The 16221-nt window shown below is 51.0% G+C and overlaps 8 protein-coding genes across 8 annotated transcripts; 4 read left to right on the top strand and 4 right to left on the bottom strand.

Moving 5' to 3' along the window:
- Positions 1-594: 594 nt before the first annotated feature.
- On the top strand, positions 595-1468 carry ALTATR162_LOCUS11173 (uncharacterized protein; the record flags this gene model as incomplete). The annotated part of the gene is made up of 2 exons (XM_043318815.1): positions 595-638; positions 691-1468. 2 exons carry the CDS (start codon positions 595-597, stop codon positions 1466-1468), a joined length of 822 nt encoding a protein of 273 aa, XP_043174750.1.
- Positions 1469-1883: 415 nt separating this feature from the next.
- ALTATR162_LOCUS11172 (uncharacterized protein) lies at positions 1884-4207 on the top strand (the record flags this gene model as incomplete). The annotated part of the gene is made up of 3 exons (XM_043318814.1): positions 1884-2187; positions 2252-3948; positions 4001-4207. The coding sequence occupies 3 exons, from the start codon at positions 1884-1886 to the stop codon at positions 4205-4207; spliced, it is 2208 nt and encodes a 735-aa protein (XP_043174749.1).
- Positions 4208-4696: 489 nt separating this feature from the next.
- ALTATR162_LOCUS11171 (uncharacterized protein) lies at positions 4697-5011 on the top strand (the record flags this gene model as incomplete). The annotated part of the gene is made up of 1 exon (XM_043318813.1): positions 4697-5011. One exon carries the CDS (start codon positions 4697-4699, stop codon positions 5009-5011), a length of 315 nt encoding a protein of 104 aa, XP_043174748.1.
- Positions 5012-5852: 841 nt separating this feature from the next.
- Positions 5853-7031, top strand: ALTATR162_LOCUS11170 (uncharacterized protein; the record flags this gene model as incomplete). Its single annotated transcript, XM_043318812.1, has 3 exons — positions 5853-6306; positions 6370-6828; positions 6880-7031. The coding sequence occupies 3 exons, from the start codon at positions 5853-5855 to the stop codon at positions 7029-7031; spliced, it is 1065 nt and encodes a 354-aa protein (XP_043174747.1).
- A 1151-nt stretch (positions 7032-8182) lies between these two features.
- On the bottom strand, positions 8183-9076 carry ALTATR162_LOCUS11169 (uncharacterized protein; the record flags this gene model as incomplete). Its single annotated transcript, XM_043318811.1, has 2 exons — positions 8183-8455; positions 8531-9076. The coding sequence occupies 2 exons, from the start codon at positions 9074-9076 to the stop codon at positions 8183-8185; spliced, it is 819 nt and encodes a 272-aa protein (XP_043174746.1).
- Positions 9077-9743: 667 nt separating this feature from the next.
- ALTATR162_LOCUS11168 (uncharacterized protein) lies at positions 9744-11257 on the bottom strand (the record flags this gene model as incomplete). Its single annotated transcript, XM_043318810.1, has 3 exons — positions 9744-10096; positions 10147-11073; positions 11125-11257. The coding sequence occupies 3 exons, from the start codon at positions 11255-11257 to the stop codon at positions 9744-9746; spliced, it is 1413 nt and encodes a 470-aa protein (XP_043174745.1).
- Positions 11258-11553: 296 nt separating this feature from the next.
- On the bottom strand, positions 11554-13341 carry ALTATR162_LOCUS11167 (uncharacterized protein; the record flags this gene model as incomplete). Its single annotated transcript, XM_043318809.1, has 6 exons — positions 11554-11645; positions 11699-12224; positions 12275-12496; positions 12543-13025; positions 13083-13162; positions 13218-13341. 6 exons carry the CDS (start codon positions 13339-13341, stop codon positions 11554-11556), a joined length of 1527 nt encoding a protein of 508 aa, XP_043174744.1.
- A 306-nt stretch (positions 13342-13647) lies between these two features.
- Positions 13648-16201, bottom strand: ALTATR162_LOCUS11166 (uncharacterized protein; the record flags this gene model as incomplete). The annotated part of the gene is made up of 2 exons (XM_043318808.1): positions 13648-16097; positions 16144-16201. 2 exons carry the CDS (start codon positions 16199-16201, stop codon positions 13648-13650), a joined length of 2508 nt encoding a protein of 835 aa, XP_043174743.1.
- Positions 16202-16221: the final 20 nt, after the last annotated feature.

The following is a 16221-nucleotide window of genomic DNA, read 5'->3' as shown; positions in this document are numbered from 1 at the left end:
TCCCACGCTCTTCATGACGAACACATCGTCAACCGATGCACTATCGCGCGTAATATGACACGAAACATCACCTGCATTAAGATTATTGTATTAAGTTATTTGATCGCGTTGTGTTGCCCTGCCTGTGCATCAACACTCCTCATATGTAATAACACGAAACATATACTCTTTGTCTCAGCAAAATATGCACATGCGGAGGCTTGGTCAAGGCCGCCGTTACTAGATGGCTCTTTGCTCAATCTTGTGTGAGATCAATAGAGCCATCAGCGGCACTATGACGATGCACAACTTTTCCTAAAGATGTTCGCAGTGTTTTATACCATGCTTCTATCGTTGTAAGGCACAACAAGTACTTTTGGAATACTTTGTGACGATGATACAACTTGGGAAGTACGAGCTTCTTCGTAATGGCTTGTAAGTTGCCTTCACCTCGACTCTGCCAAAAGTCACGCAAGATTGGCATGTGGGTACCTGCCGCATTGAGCTCACCACGCGTTTGCGTTTTGATTCCAGAGACTCTCCTCCCTAGATCATCTCTTACTCTCACAATCTCACCCATTACCAAAGCTGTTGAAGCGCAACGCTATCAAGAAGATGTCACCAAGCGATGCTGAACTGGCCTGCGAGGCAACCCGGATGTGAGTAAACAGATTCTGTCTATAGTCTACTCCGCATCGCTAACACGCATAGTGCTGCGCGAAACAGGACTCATTCCCCACTCCTGGGTCTTCCGGGCGAGCTTCGCAATAAAATCCTCGCTTTTGCTATCGGAGGACATACCGTCGTCGTCGAGATAAAGTGCTACGATAGTACCAGCCCTTTCGAACCAAGCCCCGATGTTCACCTTATCTTCCGCCTCGCTATCTCTAGCCAACCGAAACTCTCTATGGGCGTAGATGGCGATGGCGATAGCGGCAGAGACGACGTGGATGACCTACAGCATCAGGCGAATAGACAAATCACTGACACCGAGCGAGTATCTCAAATCTTCACCGTAACTCGCGTATGCCGTCAACTTTACATCGAGACTGCGCTCATCCAGTACAAGAACAACTACTTCCACTCCAGCTCGCCTAGTGGACTTGAGGCCTTTACCAAGCAGCTCACTTTCGTCCAACGTTGTGCTATCACTGCTATCTCCATCGATGAACCGTACGTGCTTCACAGGTTCCGGACTTTTAACTACGGCGGCTCTTCCTTCAACCTCAGCCTGCCTGTACCGGACATGCGCCAAATACTCCCTGGTCTTCGCAAGATCTTTGTGAAGCCTGAGGGGGTGCAGGTCTTCTCTGGCGCTACCACAGAAGACAAGCTCATCAGGGTTATAGCGAGGTTGGGAATCGGCGGTGAGTGGGACAAGGGCCTATGGATCGGTTGCTTCGATGTGCTCGACGAGACTGCCATTTTGGATGCTGCTTGTGGTTTTCTGATCAAGCCTGCCGAAGATGGAACAGAACTTTCGCTCTGATGATTCTCTGCTTCTACTCTATGATCTGTCATAGTGTTTGCATAATGATATCATTGGAGACCAGCGTGTTAACCGGTTGGTTAGGAGGCTTATCGTAGTGCTAGATGCAGCTCTTAGTTTGATGTCTAAGAATACAAAGATGAGAGCTGGTACTGTGAGTGTTTTTCAAGATTCTAGACAAAGTGAACGTGATATGTAAAATTCGATGGTGCGATAGCGCATGATAGCTGTATCTGACGTGGGTGGAGGTGGAGGTTGCGAGATCGTCTGACGTCACAATACGATCATCCATTGGCTGAACCAACACCAATACACTGCATCACGATGATATGTACAACTTGATCGGTCCCCTTCTACTCTGCCGCTTGTAGCAGTTTTTGCAACGATCCAACTATTCCGGCCTAGTGCACTAAGCATGTCCATATCTACCAATGGCACAATGGATTCCGGGTCGCCCGGCACCAGGCTTCTCAAGGATGTCATCAACACATCCATCACCCGCACACCTTTACCATTGGATAGGGATAGCGGCACCGAGCTATACAGACAGCATAGTAACAAGGAAGAAAAGATGCAGAATCCAAAGCTGAAGAGAGTTGCATCAGGTATTCAGACCTCTGCCTCAAGGCGCTCGGCGAATGGATACATGCCCGTCGAAGACTATGGATTAATTGGAAATATGAGGACCTGTGCTATGGTTGCTATAGATGGCGGAATCGGTCTGTGGATCCCACACTCTAGCTGTATATCCGACACACGCTGACTTTGTATGCCCAATTCTAGACTACATGTGCTGGCCTTACTTTGATTCACCATCGGTTTTCTGCCGGATTCTGGACAAAAACAAGGGTGGCCACTTTACCATAGGTCCAACTGGCGACGATTCTTGCACGACCAAGCAACAGTATCTGCCCGTGAGCAATGTTCTTCAAACACGCTACCTGAAGGAGGAGGGCGTCATGAATGTCGTGGACTTCTTCCCGAGGCCAAACGACAAGAATTGGGATGCCAAATATCATGCGAGTGTAATCGCAAGCAACCACACAGGAAACGTGCCTGATCGCCCCGATCTGAAGAAGTGGCTGGTCCGTCGAGTAGAATGTATGCGGGGCAAAGTTGACGTGTGCGTCGAAATCTTCCCTGCTTTCAACTATGCGCAAGACAAGCACACTACCGAGATCGTCGACATGGGTAAGGGACATGGTCTACAGCGAGTCACCTTCAGATCGAAGGACCTATCCCTGGAGCTCAACGCGACGATCGATTGTGGGGATGAACCAGACCGTGTATGCCCAAGGGTGGTTTTCGAAAAGTCGTTAGAGCCGCATGATCTGGGCATAGGCGTTACGGCTACTTTCACCTTGGAAGAAGGCCAGGCTGTATCCTTCATCCTACGCGATGCAGACGATCACAGTCCAGACGTCATTGAAACAAAGCAAGTCGAAGAGTTGCAAACTAGCACCCAGAAGTACTGGTCTAGGTGGATAGGACAAAGCAAATACATGGGTCGATGGGAGGAGGTGGTTACTAGGAGTTTGCTGTTTCTCAAGATGCTGACGTTTGAGCCCAGCGGAGCCATTGTTGCTGCGCCGACATTCTCCCTGCCTGAAGACTTTGGTGGATCGCGAAACTGGGATTACCGCTACTCGTGGGTGCGTGATGCGTCCTTTACCATCTACACCTTCCTCCGGATGGGATTCAGTTATGAAGCAGAAGCTTATATAAGCTACATCTTCCAACGCGTCAAGGAGGCCAAAGCACGAAAGGGAGCTCTACCAATCATGATGACTATCTGGGGCGGCACAGACATACCCGAGCTCGAACTACCTCACCTAGAAGGGTATAGGACCAGTCAACCGGTGCGGATCGGCAATGGCGCGGCTTTCCACGTACAGCTGGACATTTACGGTGAGCTGATGGATGGAATCTATCTCGTGAACAGATTCGGACGTCCGATCTCGTACGATCAATGGCTTCTAGTCCGAGAGATTGCGGACTACGTCTGCACCGTGTGGAAGGAGTCAGATATGTCAATATGGGAAGTACGCGGTAAGAAGCAGAACTTTGTGTACAGCAAGATGATGCTGTGGGTCGCTCTTGATCGAGCACTACGTCTGGCGGACAAGAGGAGCTTTCCGTGTCCCCACCGAGCTGAGTGGTATCGGGTTCGCGATGAAATCTATGAAGAGGTCATGGACAAGGGCTACAACTCGGACTTGGAGTGCTTCATCCAGAGCTACGAGTCGAACAATATCCTCGACTCGGCCGTACTGATTGCGCCTTTGGTCTTCTTCATATCTCCGACTGATCCTCGCTTCCTCAAAACTCTGGACCGTATACTCAAGGCTCCTGAGAAGGGCGGTCTGACCAGTACCGGTTTGGTGTACAGGTACAACCATGCCCTGAGCGACGATGGCGTAGGCGGGCAGGAAGGCGCTTTTAGTATGTGCACGTTTTGGCTCGTCGAGGCCTTGACAAGGGTAAGTGCCATACGTTCCCCCACTGAATTTTGTTTTTTACTGATGATGGCAGGCTGGCGCGTATGACGAGAAATACTTGTTACAAGCGGTTACTATTTTCGAAAACATGCTGAGTTTCGGAAACCATCTACACATATACTCGGAGGAGATTGCGCGTTCGGGAGAGCAGCTGGGGAATACACCGCAAGCATTTAGCCATCTGGCGTTGGTATCAGCGGCATTCAACTTGGACAAGACATTGACTACGCGACGGAAGTAGAGTGATTGATGGGCAATGTTAGGGCAGCGATATATGTAGCAATGCAAATCAGAGGATGAAACGTGCATGCATGTTCTAGATAGGTGCGCTAATCTAAACCCACAGGGACGATCTCCAGCTAACACGTCATGGCTTGCATTGTTCCACAGCCGGAATGAGGTCAATGTCGCTAGTCGGACGCTGCCGTGCGCCTCGATGGAATGTGTGGCGCTGACTACCAACCGCCCCTGACGCGCACTGACGGGCAATCTCAAGGTGCGCAACTTTCAAGGCTTTCTTCATCTTCCATCTCTCGACAACGCACCCCAACCCATCGCCAGCGGGCCATGACATAGTACCCCATAATATCTCCTTCACTCTCTATAATTCTATCTTCGCTCTCTTTTCGGCCTGTTTCTTGTATCGCCCACATAACACGTAGCCAAGGCCGTCATCAAGTCGTCGCCTACGCGTCGCAATCCGCGCATCCCTCTCACAACCTACATCACCATGTCGCTTTCTTCCTCCTCCAGTTTATCGAACCTGTCAGTCATTGACGAAAAGTTCGAGATGTCTTGTCCTCCTACAGACCTTCTTGTCCGAGATTTTGGTTGGCCGTCGGTTTCTCCTCGCTACCGCGGCGACCACACTCAAGAAAGCAACCCTGATTGGGACCACGACCCGCTCGAGTGCGAAAAAGCCAAGGCAGAAGCCTTTGAGAAGATGGAGAGAAGCTACGCCCTATACATGGCCAATCTTGGAAAGAGGCCGCCCGTGCAGAAGAAGAAGGCTGTTTGGGCTCGATTCCTACCCTGGGTGCGTTAAATACGCACTCTGTCGGCTCGTCCATCGCCTGCGTCCGGACATTACCATTGCGAGGCTTTGCAGAGAGGTGCAGTCGCTGCGAGAAACTCCTCGTAGCGCCGATTCGCAACGTCGCTTCGACGACTTGGATACCCGTTTGACCACCACAAACAATTTTTTACAAGATACCAATTATTACGAAAAAGAACGAAACACAACGTCGACCAGCGGAAGACAGCAAGGAAGCATTGCCGACGCATACCCTGGTCCCAATGCATGATCGGAGGCTGCTCGGAGTTTAGATCCGGCCTGCCGAGCCATGGTGACGATGGAAGGTGCGGGGCTGCAGTCCACCTTTCCGCATACGCTGCAAGCAATCTTTGATACCCGTTTCATTGTTTCTTTTGTCCCAAAAGCCATGGGCTTTACTCTACCATCTCGCCAGCATATACCCTTTTGTATACCCAGTCTAGATTCATCTGTTACGCTCGAGCGATATAATACTACTAATACATCAACGATGTCCATTCCAACATTTGCCCTCTCTTGTGTTTGATCCCGAAGTCGTGCCTACGCGTCGCGGGGTTGTTTCTCCTTGGGTATCGGGAATGGTCACCCTCACTCCACTGTCATGCAGCGGTAGAGCATTCCCGACCATTGCACAAGGTAGACATATCAACATGTCTCCACCGTACAACGTGTCGCAATTTTCCTTCCTTGCCGTGTGCTTCGTCGACGCTGCCCGCCCTCTCTTTGCTCTTTCCCATTCGGCTTGCAGGAACGGTTACCATTTACGCCCACGTTACACACGTAACCCAGCCCGAAACATACCCAACATCTTCTCCTTGAACTAATCACCATCATGGGTTCGATTCCAGAGAAGACCATGCGTGCGCAACAGTACGATGCGCGAGACAACAAACTCCACCTGAACGACGTGCCCATCCCAACACCGCGTGAACATGAGGTCTTAGTCAAGATCGCCTGCGCGTCTCTCTGCCACTCCGATGTCATGCTCTTCGAGCCTAATGACCAAGGTCTTATTCTCGGCAAGAACCCTGTCACCATTGGCCATGAAGGAACCGGCAGAGTAGTGTCGACCGGCTCGGGAGAGGTAGCTAGACAGTTCAAGGAGGGCGACCCTGTAGGCTTCCTCTGTGCAGTCGACTGCTGCTTCGAATGCTACTCTTGCAAGAATGTGCACAACGCATGGTGCGAAACCGGAGAGACCAAGATGCAAGGATTCAGTTCGGACGGTTATTTCGCCGAATATGCAGTCGTGGATGCTAGGGAGGTTATCGTATTACCCGAGAACCGTGAGTCAAATCAATCGGATTAGAGAGCGGACATTTAATGGCATGCTAACTTTACTACTCCAGTGGACCCCAGATCCTCTGCGTCCCTCTTCTGCGCAGGCGTAACAGCTTACCACGGCATCGCTGACTGCCAGCTACCCGCCGGCTCCTGGCTCGCAGTAATCGGATGTGGCGGTCTCGGCCACATGGGCATTCAATATGCCAAAGCAATGGGCCACAAAGTTATCGGCATCGACATCACAGAGGCCGCGATAGAAGAAGCTAAATCATGCGGTGCAGACTACACCTTCAACTCCATGACGGACAAAGACTACACGAAGAAGATTGTAGAGCTTACCGGAGGTGGTGTACATGCAGCCGTCAACTTTACCGCATCCAAGAAGTCTTATGATGATTGTCCGGCGATTGTTAAACCCGGTCAGGGTATGATTATGGTTGTAGGTATTCCGCAGCAGCCGCTTGAGTTTAATGGACTAGATATTGCGTTGGGCAAGTATCAGATCAAGGGATCGAGTAACGGGAGTAAGTAAAACACGCTCTTCGCAAAAGGACATGAAGCTGACCAGTCTCTAGCATGTTACAACATGAGGGAGGCGATTGAATTTTCCGCAAAACATGATATTAAGCCGCATATGACGGCGTTCAAGCTTGAGGAGGTGCCGAAGATGGTCGAGTTGATGAATACGCATAAAGCAAAAGGACGTATGGGTGTTGTGTTTGATTGAGAGGCTACTGACCATATACATGAACCATGCATATTTGGACAAAACTACAATTTATATGATAACATACTCATATCGTTAGTGCTTTGTCCTGTCAAACTCACCCAAAAGCCGTACATGATGTTTGCACGACAAATTTTTGGAATTCAGGTTACACACTTCCGAGTATAAAATGTTCAATCTACGAGTCTGCTTCCATTCCATCGACCATACCCTTCTTTCTCCAATACTAAAATATGCGGAGAAGTGTTCAATGATATATGCTCTTCCCTTCCTCTTCACTGCAAGATTCCTCAGTCATGATGATATGTCTGCTTCCAAAATTACAGATGTGCAATTTATGTTCTGAGTCTAGCTACTACAGTCACGGCTTGCTACTCTAGCACTCGAGAATGGAGCGTATACAACGAAATTATCCGTCCGTCCGAAAGCATCAAATCGCCTTGGATTTGGCGTTCATTTTTGCGGGAAAATAAAAGCTACACGACATCTTCATGAAGCTGCGAGGGATCCGCATCCTACGCTCCAATACTTCCCAAATGTATAGACCAAAAGTTCACCATAAGTATGCGAGGGGCATGCGAAATATGAAGACCCGGGGTATTAGAGTTCTGTATATTGCTTCCCTTGTGTCTCAAAAGAATATTTTACACTGGACTAAAAAATGCACATGGAAACATGATTATGTTGTCTCGCTGGTGTTCCCTAAGAAAACGAATCAGCCTATCCCATTCTTGAAATCATAAAAGATTCAGCTACCATCTATACTTTCTCCTAAAAGACTGACCCTTCTCCGTTATGGACAGGAGACGTGAGGAGATCTTCTCATTTTACCTAAAACTTAGCCTTTGCTCTTTATGTGCGCTGGCTCGGGGTCATGTCAAGGCAGCAGTCTGTGTATGCAACGATACCGAAGAATAGGTGCGGCGAAGAGGAGGTGTTGCTGAAGATTCGTGGTGATGATGATCATTATCCTTGTTTTGTCATTGATATTGCTCCTTCTTGTGAGGCTATGGCAGAGCACATAGCCTGCTGCCTACACACTCTAGTCCATGTGCTCCATGTGTCTTGATGCTTGTATCGTACACCGCTCTACTCCTTTGCTCCACCAAACCTCGGTTCTCGCTAATACTGGCTCTTTGCTTCTCACTCTCTTAGACAATAGTCTCTAGCTCCCTCGCATATCCAAGAGTGTTCTCGATGACCTGATCGCTTGTAACCAGAATATCCCGGCTCATGTACTCATCCTCCTGTTGAGGGAAGTATATCCGACTATCCTTGACAAGCCAACCGGACTCCTTCGCAAAGTTGACAACGCTGCCTTCCGAGTCGAGGAAGAGGAGAGATTTAGCGTCGGAGACGGGAATGGAGGGGTATGCGCGCTCGCTGCAGGAAGCGATTTCCTTACGGATAGTTCCGATGAGAATCTGAGCATGTGTTAGCAAACAATCTAGTTCCGGATACAAGATGCGACGTGTTGTGTGATAATAGTAGTGACGTACCTCAGTAAACAACGCAAACTCCTCGCCAGGCACCCTCTCGCTCTTTGTCTCAACCCACACCTTGTCGTAGCTTCCCTCCATAAGCGCCTGCTCCAGTCTTATCGGATACTGAATGAACTGATCAGCCTCAAGTTTCGCACCCGCCTGCGCAGCCGCCACCTCGAGCGTCTCAAGCTGTGTGTGGAACCCCGCGTAGTCGCCCTCGCTCAACAGCAGCAACAGATATAGACCCGTGACCTTGCTGGAATTGCTGCCATCCTTGGGTAGTGTAGACTCTGGCAGAGAGTAGAAGGGCTGCAGCTGCTGGAAGTAGCGGGTAAAGGACTCGGTGTCTTTGAGGCGGATGGAGATGATGGCGCCTAGCTCGAGCGTCTCACGGGCAAGCTGGAGATGTTTCCGCGGTGTCTTCTCTTGTGGGATGAGGGCGTTGAGGTTTAGGAGGGCGATCTTGGCTTTGCCTAGTAATGATGTCGACTGCTGGTAGTTGTGCGACTTGAGCGTCTGATGGAGCTGCTGGAGCACGGTGGAGAGTTCCCTTTCAGCCATGATGTGCGATGATTTGGTTATAGTAGTAGAAGTCGATGATATGGGGACTGGACGAGGGGACTGGACGGGTTGAATTCGTGATGTGGTTGGGGTGCTTGTTGCGGCGAGTGGAAGCTTCGGTGGTTTACGTCGGGAGACCGTCGGCGTCGGAGGTGCTGGGCTTAGCGTACTCACCGCCCGCCACGGCGTGTCATAGCCCTCAAACGTTCGATAACGAATATATGCCATTTGTTTCACTTGTTATCAAACACGCTGAATGGGTCCGTCAGGGCAAAAATACTGTTTGAACTCTTTCCCAGATATAAGCCTGACATCCCACGCGAATCAGGCACAAATACCTGCAGATGACCTAGGCGGTCACATTGTCTCAGCGTGGGAATATCACTATTGGCAACTGGTCTGCTTTCGCATTGGTCTACTTGTGTTCGCGATACTGCAGCTGACGTCTCGTCTTGGGCGTATACAGATTCTGCCTTGCGTGACCGATTGGGTAGCCAGCACGCCACGCCCTACGTTGTGTCACAGTAGAGATTACTTTTGTGGATATCTTCTACCTTGAGTACAGTACCGGAGCAAATGAACATGTCCATGCTTTGACCGATCAATAGTTCCAACACACATCTTACTGGTGCATAGACAGGAGGTCTCCAAATCAGATCCATTCTCCTCATCTCCTCCTTCCAAACTTCCCCTTTGCACCAGTCCCTGCTTTACCCTTGATATTGAGCCTCCGGTAATTAGCATTTGCCGTAGCCTTGATCTTACGGGCAGCCGTCTTCAGTACGCCTTCTTTGGCCGGCTTCTCCTTGGTTTGCTCTGGCTTCTTTGCGGGCACTTTCCGTCTCCTCGGGGTATGGGAAGCATCACTCGCGTAGTCCGAGTCCCCGTCCAAATCTGAGCCAAACTCGTCTTCTAAACCTGCCGGCACTTGAGTTTCCGGCACCCCTGCTTGCTCTCCCTCTGGCTCGTCCTGTACCTGTAGTGCTGGCGTCGGTTTGGGCTTTACGATGTTCGGGCGCACTGGAAACTGTTAGTGGAATAGCAGATTTAACGGAAACAGCACATCTTACTTATCACCCGCCGTGTCTGCCTCTTCAAGCCCTTCTTCTTCCAAACCCTTCGTGGCTTGCCGTCAGGGCCGAGTTCTGGTTCTTCGTCGCTGTCTTCGTCAGACTCAAGACCTCGGTCTGGCCCTAGGGGCATTGCCGCCTGGCTGTCTTCGATCAAGATCTGTGGCGCTCTAGGTTTCCTGGGCACGGCGATGCCTTCTTCTTCCATTTCCAGTTCGCGCATGATGTCGGCCTCTTCGTCGAGTTTGTCATCCTCGTCTTTCCTCATAGCTTGTATCATGGAACTCAGACTGCGACCAAGTCCGCGTCGCATCCAAGGTGCCGGCCGTGATATGGGCTCCTCCTCATCCTCATCGATAGCACTCAGCACGTTGTCTCTCCTCAGGAACGCAGGTGTAGCTAGGCCTCGTGTCGTGGACGATGGTGTACCCTCCTCGTCTAACCTTCTCTTCTTTGGTGTGACGAACTGATTCAGAATAAATCGCTTCCCCGCCGACAGTGGTGTCCGCTCTCCTCTAGCTCTTGACTCTAGTGACGTCTCGCTTGCTGCATCTTGGAACTTCCTACTCGGTGTTTGTGGCACATTCAATCCTACGTCTCCTAGAACAGTCCTCGGTTTGCTCGGCGTGCCCGACGGGAGCATGTCGAAGAGACCTAGAACTATGCCATCGCGTTGGGGCGTAGGTCCTATGACGTTGGGTCCTTGTGGCGAGAGAAGCTCGGCTGCTAGGTCTGCGTTCTCTACTGCATCGTCATCCTCTCGTTTCCTCTTCATCGGCGTGGAGACGGTGGGCTTGGGTGCGGCTTTTGGTGTGCGTTCGACATCGAGGCTCGCTTTTCGGCTTGGGGCTCGTTTCGAGGGGGTCTGTGGTGCTGCTTTGCTTGATAATCGTACCCGTAGCTTGTTGTACTCTTTGTACATTTGCGCTACCTATGTTCAGCATAACAGTGGCGGGACCGGGAATGTTCTATACGTACAGATCTCGGCATTGGCCTTGATATCATCGCGTCCCGCCTTTTGGCCATTGTTCTCTGCAGCGAACTTCTTTTCCCAGGCCTTCAATTCGTGTCGTAGTTCAGTGCAGCGCTGTTCAACCTCGTCGTTACTCATGGCGTCCTGTGTGGGAGTAGTGATTTGGGTGAAAACGGTCCGAAGCGGGTGTAATTGACATCAACATTTCAGATCGCGGTACGCGTTACGTGCACGCGACAAAACGCCACTAGCAGGGGTTCTCAGCCTTATCGGCTCCACATTACATGCACATCATTCCCGAACATGTAATTGGCAAGCATGACGCATCAGATATATTCTACAAAATACTATTCACAACTCCCTGCTCGCGTGCTTGAGAGCTCGAACATCATATCGCTGATGCATAAAGGAAAGCCGGACCAAAACGGGGGAATCTAGTAGTGAACAGCCTTGTCGTAGGTGGCCATAGCAGCCTCCTTGAACGCCTCAGCGAGGGTAGGATGAGCGTGACATGTTCGGGCAATATCTGCGATATTGTTAGTATTCTGCCAAGAAATAAGGAACCGTGTTTTGACTCACCCTCTGAGCTGGCACCGTACTCTAGAGCAAGGGTACCCTCAGCAATCATCTCACCGGCGTTGGGTCCAATGATGTGGATACCCAATATCCGGTCAGTCTGAGCGTCTGCGAGGAACTTGACCATACCCTCAGTGTCGAGGTTGGTCTTGGCTCTTGAGTTGGCGGAGAAGGGGAAGGTTCCGTTCTTGTACTTGATACCAGCCTCCTTGAGTTCCTGCTCGTTCTGTCCAACCCAGGCGACCTCGGGGTGCGTGTACATGACAGAAGGAATGGCGCCGTAGTTTACGTGACCGTGACCCTTGTGGATGTATTCAATGGCAGCGACAGCCTCCTCCTCGGCCTTGTGGGCAAGCATAGGTCCGAATGTGCAGTCTCCAATAGCGCGAATGTGGGGAATCTTGGTGCGGTACTCCTGGTCGATGATCAGGCGGCCCCTGTCGTCGGTCTCGAGGTTAATGTTGTCCAGACCAAGACCAGAGGTGTACGGGCGGCGTCCGATGGCAACGAGAACGACGTCAGCGTCGAGCTATAACTGTTAACAATGTTTCTGAGCCCGATTGCTTGCGCTGAACTTACGCTCTCCTCCTTTCCACCCTTTGCGGCTTCAACGCTGACCTTGACGCCAGCGTCGTGAACCTCACCTGCAGTAACCTTGGTGTTGAGCTTGAACTTCAGACCCTGCTTTTGTAGGATCTTTTGGGTCTGCTTGGCGATTTCGTTGTCCATACCAGGGCCACCGATTTGGCCCAGGAACTCGACAACGGTGACCTCTGAACCGAGACGCGACCATACGGAGGCCTATAAATGGTTAGAAATGCCGTGCGAATCAGAAGATTGTTCCTACCATCTCGAGTCCAATGATACCACCGCCAATGACGGTCATCTTCTTTGGCACTTCTTGGAGCGCAATAGCGCCAGTGCTTGTGATAACCTTCTGCTCATCGATGGTCAAGCCAGGGAAGGGTGTAGCCTCAGAGCCAGTGGCAATGAGGATGTTCTTGCCGCGGACGGTGGTCTCACCACCTTCAACCAGGTTGACAGCAACAGTGTGTTCGTCCTGGAACGCACCGGTTCCTTTGATGTACTCAACGTTGTTCTTCTTGAAGAGGAACTCAATTCCCTTGGTGAGACCGGACACGGAGGTGTCCTTTGCCTTCATCATGGCGGGGAGGTTGAGCTTGACATCGTTGACCTCGATACCGCGGCCCTTTGTGTCGTGGAGGATCTGGTGGTAAAGATGCGAGTTGTTGAGGAGCGATTTTGAGGGAATGCAGCCGACGTTCAGGCAGGTTCCACCGAGGGAGCCACGCTTTTCGATACAGGTGACCTATCGCTACATGTCAGCTCTCCTGACCATCGAATCTCTAGGTTGGTGTTCGCTGACCTTCATGCCCGCCTGTCCTGCCTTGATGGCTGCGACATAGCCTGCGACACCACCACCGATGATGACTAGGTCCTTGTCCTCTGCCCAGCAATCAGTACATGGCTCTGTCCAAAGGCTCGCAGCAATGCGACTTACCAGCTTCCGATGCATAGCCTCGTCGTAACCGGTTCTGGAAGTAGATGTTTGATGCGCAAAATGTCTTTTGGGAGACGGGCCGCGTCGCCCTTTGGATGGCGCGGGGTGCCAGTGAGCGGAACATGGTGGAGACTACCGAAGGAATCGCTACCAAGAGAAGCCGTGAAGTGTACGGCGGGGATGACAGGCGTCAATGGATGGGGCGTGGGATGGGAGATGTAGTTGAGCTTTTTGCGGAGCTCGGCCGGGAAGGTCTATGCGGCTTCTGTAGGGTCAAGGGTGGCGCCAAGCTGACAAAGTGCCTCATATCTACTCCGTAACATCTTCGTCCAACTGTCGCGGCAAAATGGGTTTCGCATTACTGTACATGGCAAAACAGAGGGTATTCTAGCGATATGTAATAGTGAACGGCCTACTCCTTCCCATCCCTTCAATCTTCCTGCAATGTGGTTGTGGCCAATACTCTCGTCAACATGTCCATGATCGACTTGCAAGCCCATCGGACAGTTTCTTTTTCTGCCTGCTCGACAATCTCCGTCTTGCTGACAGCCTTCTTCAGGAAAAACTGCAGCCCAGCAATCATCTCGGGAGCCTGGTCTACCTCCACAAACACTTCGCGTACTGCCCGCTCATCTCGCTTGTCCTTTGACTTGGACACCTTTAGCGACTCCAGGATTGTAGTCACTAACAGAACCTCGACAAAAGTCCTGGTTTTGGGCTGCAAGTACGGGAAGTTGAGGTTCTTGAGAGAAGTGATGGGCAAAGCTTTCCGTCCAATTAGTGTGCCGTACAGTTTGCCTTGATTAACCAGCTTTCGCAGAGACGTGTCGCCACCCGCGTCGTTATCGTCATCATCAGAGTCATCTGCACCATCTTGCTTCTCTCCTAGGCTCTTGAATATATCCCAGAGCGCAAACTGGAAACTCTTCCGTGTCTTATGGTCCGAACAGACCTTCCGGGCAAGGACTGTGTAGTATGGATTGTACGTCTTCTCAGCGCCTGCACAGTGGACAATGACTCGTGGAATCTCTGCCTCTTGGGATCTTTTGAGGTTGAGCTTGTTCAGGCGTATTTGGGCGTCTTTGAAGTCGCTAGCAGACATGATGGAGACGAAGATGGCACGCCGAATATCCGTATTCATGCGGTGTTCGCGAGCAAGTTGTACGAGGTCGACTTCGCTGTCTTCGTCTTCCATATCGATTTTTGCTGTAGTCTTGCCAGCTCCTTTTGGCTCCTCGGGTTTCTCCTCGTTGCCTGGTTCATTACGCCAACTCGCGCCTACAAGCCACCATTTGCCTCTCTTCTCCGTGTCCTTGATATCCTTGAGACCAACGCGTAGTGGCTCAGTTGCTTTGAGGTTCCTTGAGTTCAGAGTGCCCAACTGCTTCTTCATGCGTATCGTATGCTCTCTAGAAATTGCGGAGGAGGCTATACCCGTCTTCATCTTGTTGTTTTTGAGATCATTGATCGTTTCGATCATAAACTTTGTTCGAACCGGCAGGTTGCTCTGTCCAACCTTTGCCACAGACTTCTGCAGTAAGACAACAATGTCTTTAAGCGAAGTCGGGTCGTCCTGCCGCAGTTGTGGGCCAGCTGCCCTGACGATTCTCAGTAAAAGTTCAGTGTTGATCTCCGTGAGCTCGTCAAGGAAGAATCGGATGTAGTCAAAGACGATGTTACTACCAATAACCTGAAAGGTATACAGCTCCGCTACCAAGGATATCAGGTTCGATGTCTGTTTTCCATTGCCGTCTTTGTTGGCCTGATAGTGTTGATCGAACTCTGCGACGATGCGTTCCACTATTTGTGCACCAAAGTCGGGTCCGATAACCTTGTACACCGCAGCGATGAAACCAGCGTGCAAGTTCACAAAGGTGTCCAGGAGAGCTGTCGGGTCCGACAACATGCCCGCGAGTAGGTCAACCAGTGTATTGTTGACATAGCCGCGAGGGTTGTTCTGATATATGTTCTCGATATCGCGTAGAATTGACAATATGTTGGCCTCTGAGAGCCTGTTGAAGAGACCCTGAATTTGCCTTTTGAGACGTAGCAAAGCCTCAGTGTCTGACGAAGGGGGTGCTCTCAGCGCAGGCGGTATGTACTTGGTTGGTTGGGCATTTGGCGCTACAGGGGCGACGTATGGATTCTCTCGTATGCGTGGTTGTTCGGGCTCCTCGTCTTCCATGTCGTCCTCCTCTGAGCCTAGATCGTCATCCGAACCATCCTCTGTCTCTTCATCCTCGTCGAAGCCTGTCTCTTCCAGGTCTAAGTCATCATCAGACTCCGAACCTTCCGACTCGCTGTCCTCTTCCTCACTCGACTCTTGACCCAGGGCCTTCCGCCTCTTGCTTGCGAGCCAATCGTTGTCCTCGTCCCTCTTCCTCTTTGTAGGTTGTACATCCTCGTCGTCACTGAAATCTCCAAGGTCGCCAAATATGTCGTCCAGACCATCTTCTGCCCCCTTGGATCTCTTTTTGCTCTTCACGCCTAGCCTCTTCTCTAACTTGGCAATCTCAGCATCATCTTGCGCCAATTTCTCCCGAGCAGCGCGCGATAGCTTCGCAGGTGGCAGTGACGCTTCTTCGGGCTGTGATGGTTTTGCCTTGAGAATGCTTTTCAGCGGTTTGGGCGACTCTTTCGCAGTTATCGGGGGTGGTGTAGCGTCGGATTCGATGTTGTCCCAATCTATTTCCTCTTCCTCCTCATCGTCGTCCGATTCGGGTTCGCGGCGTGGTCCCCGACCATTGTGTGGATGCGATGGTGCTGGTCTTCTAACCTGCTTGTTTTGACGTTTCTTCTCTATGCGATCGGCCTTGCGCTTGTCTTTGCGATTCGGTGGCCCATTGCGAGGACCGTTTCGTCGCTTGTTGTTGGCCGGATCTGCTGATATCAATAATAGAACATTGTTAGAGTATATCGAACACACCTCCAAGCTGATTTCGCAGCTCAACGGGCAGTTTGGGCCCTCCGAAGGTTGGGCGCATATTGAGATGGTCGAGACGGT

The sequence above is a fragment of the Alternaria atra genome, assembly GCF_907166805.1.
Source record: "Alternaria atra isolate CS162 genome assembly, contig: 35, whole genome shotgun sequence".
Taxonomy (NCBI): domain Eukaryota; kingdom Fungi; phylum Ascomycota; class Dothideomycetes; order Pleosporales; family Pleosporaceae; genus Alternaria; species Alternaria atra.
This window is presented reverse-complemented; position numbering and strand designations above follow the sequence as displayed.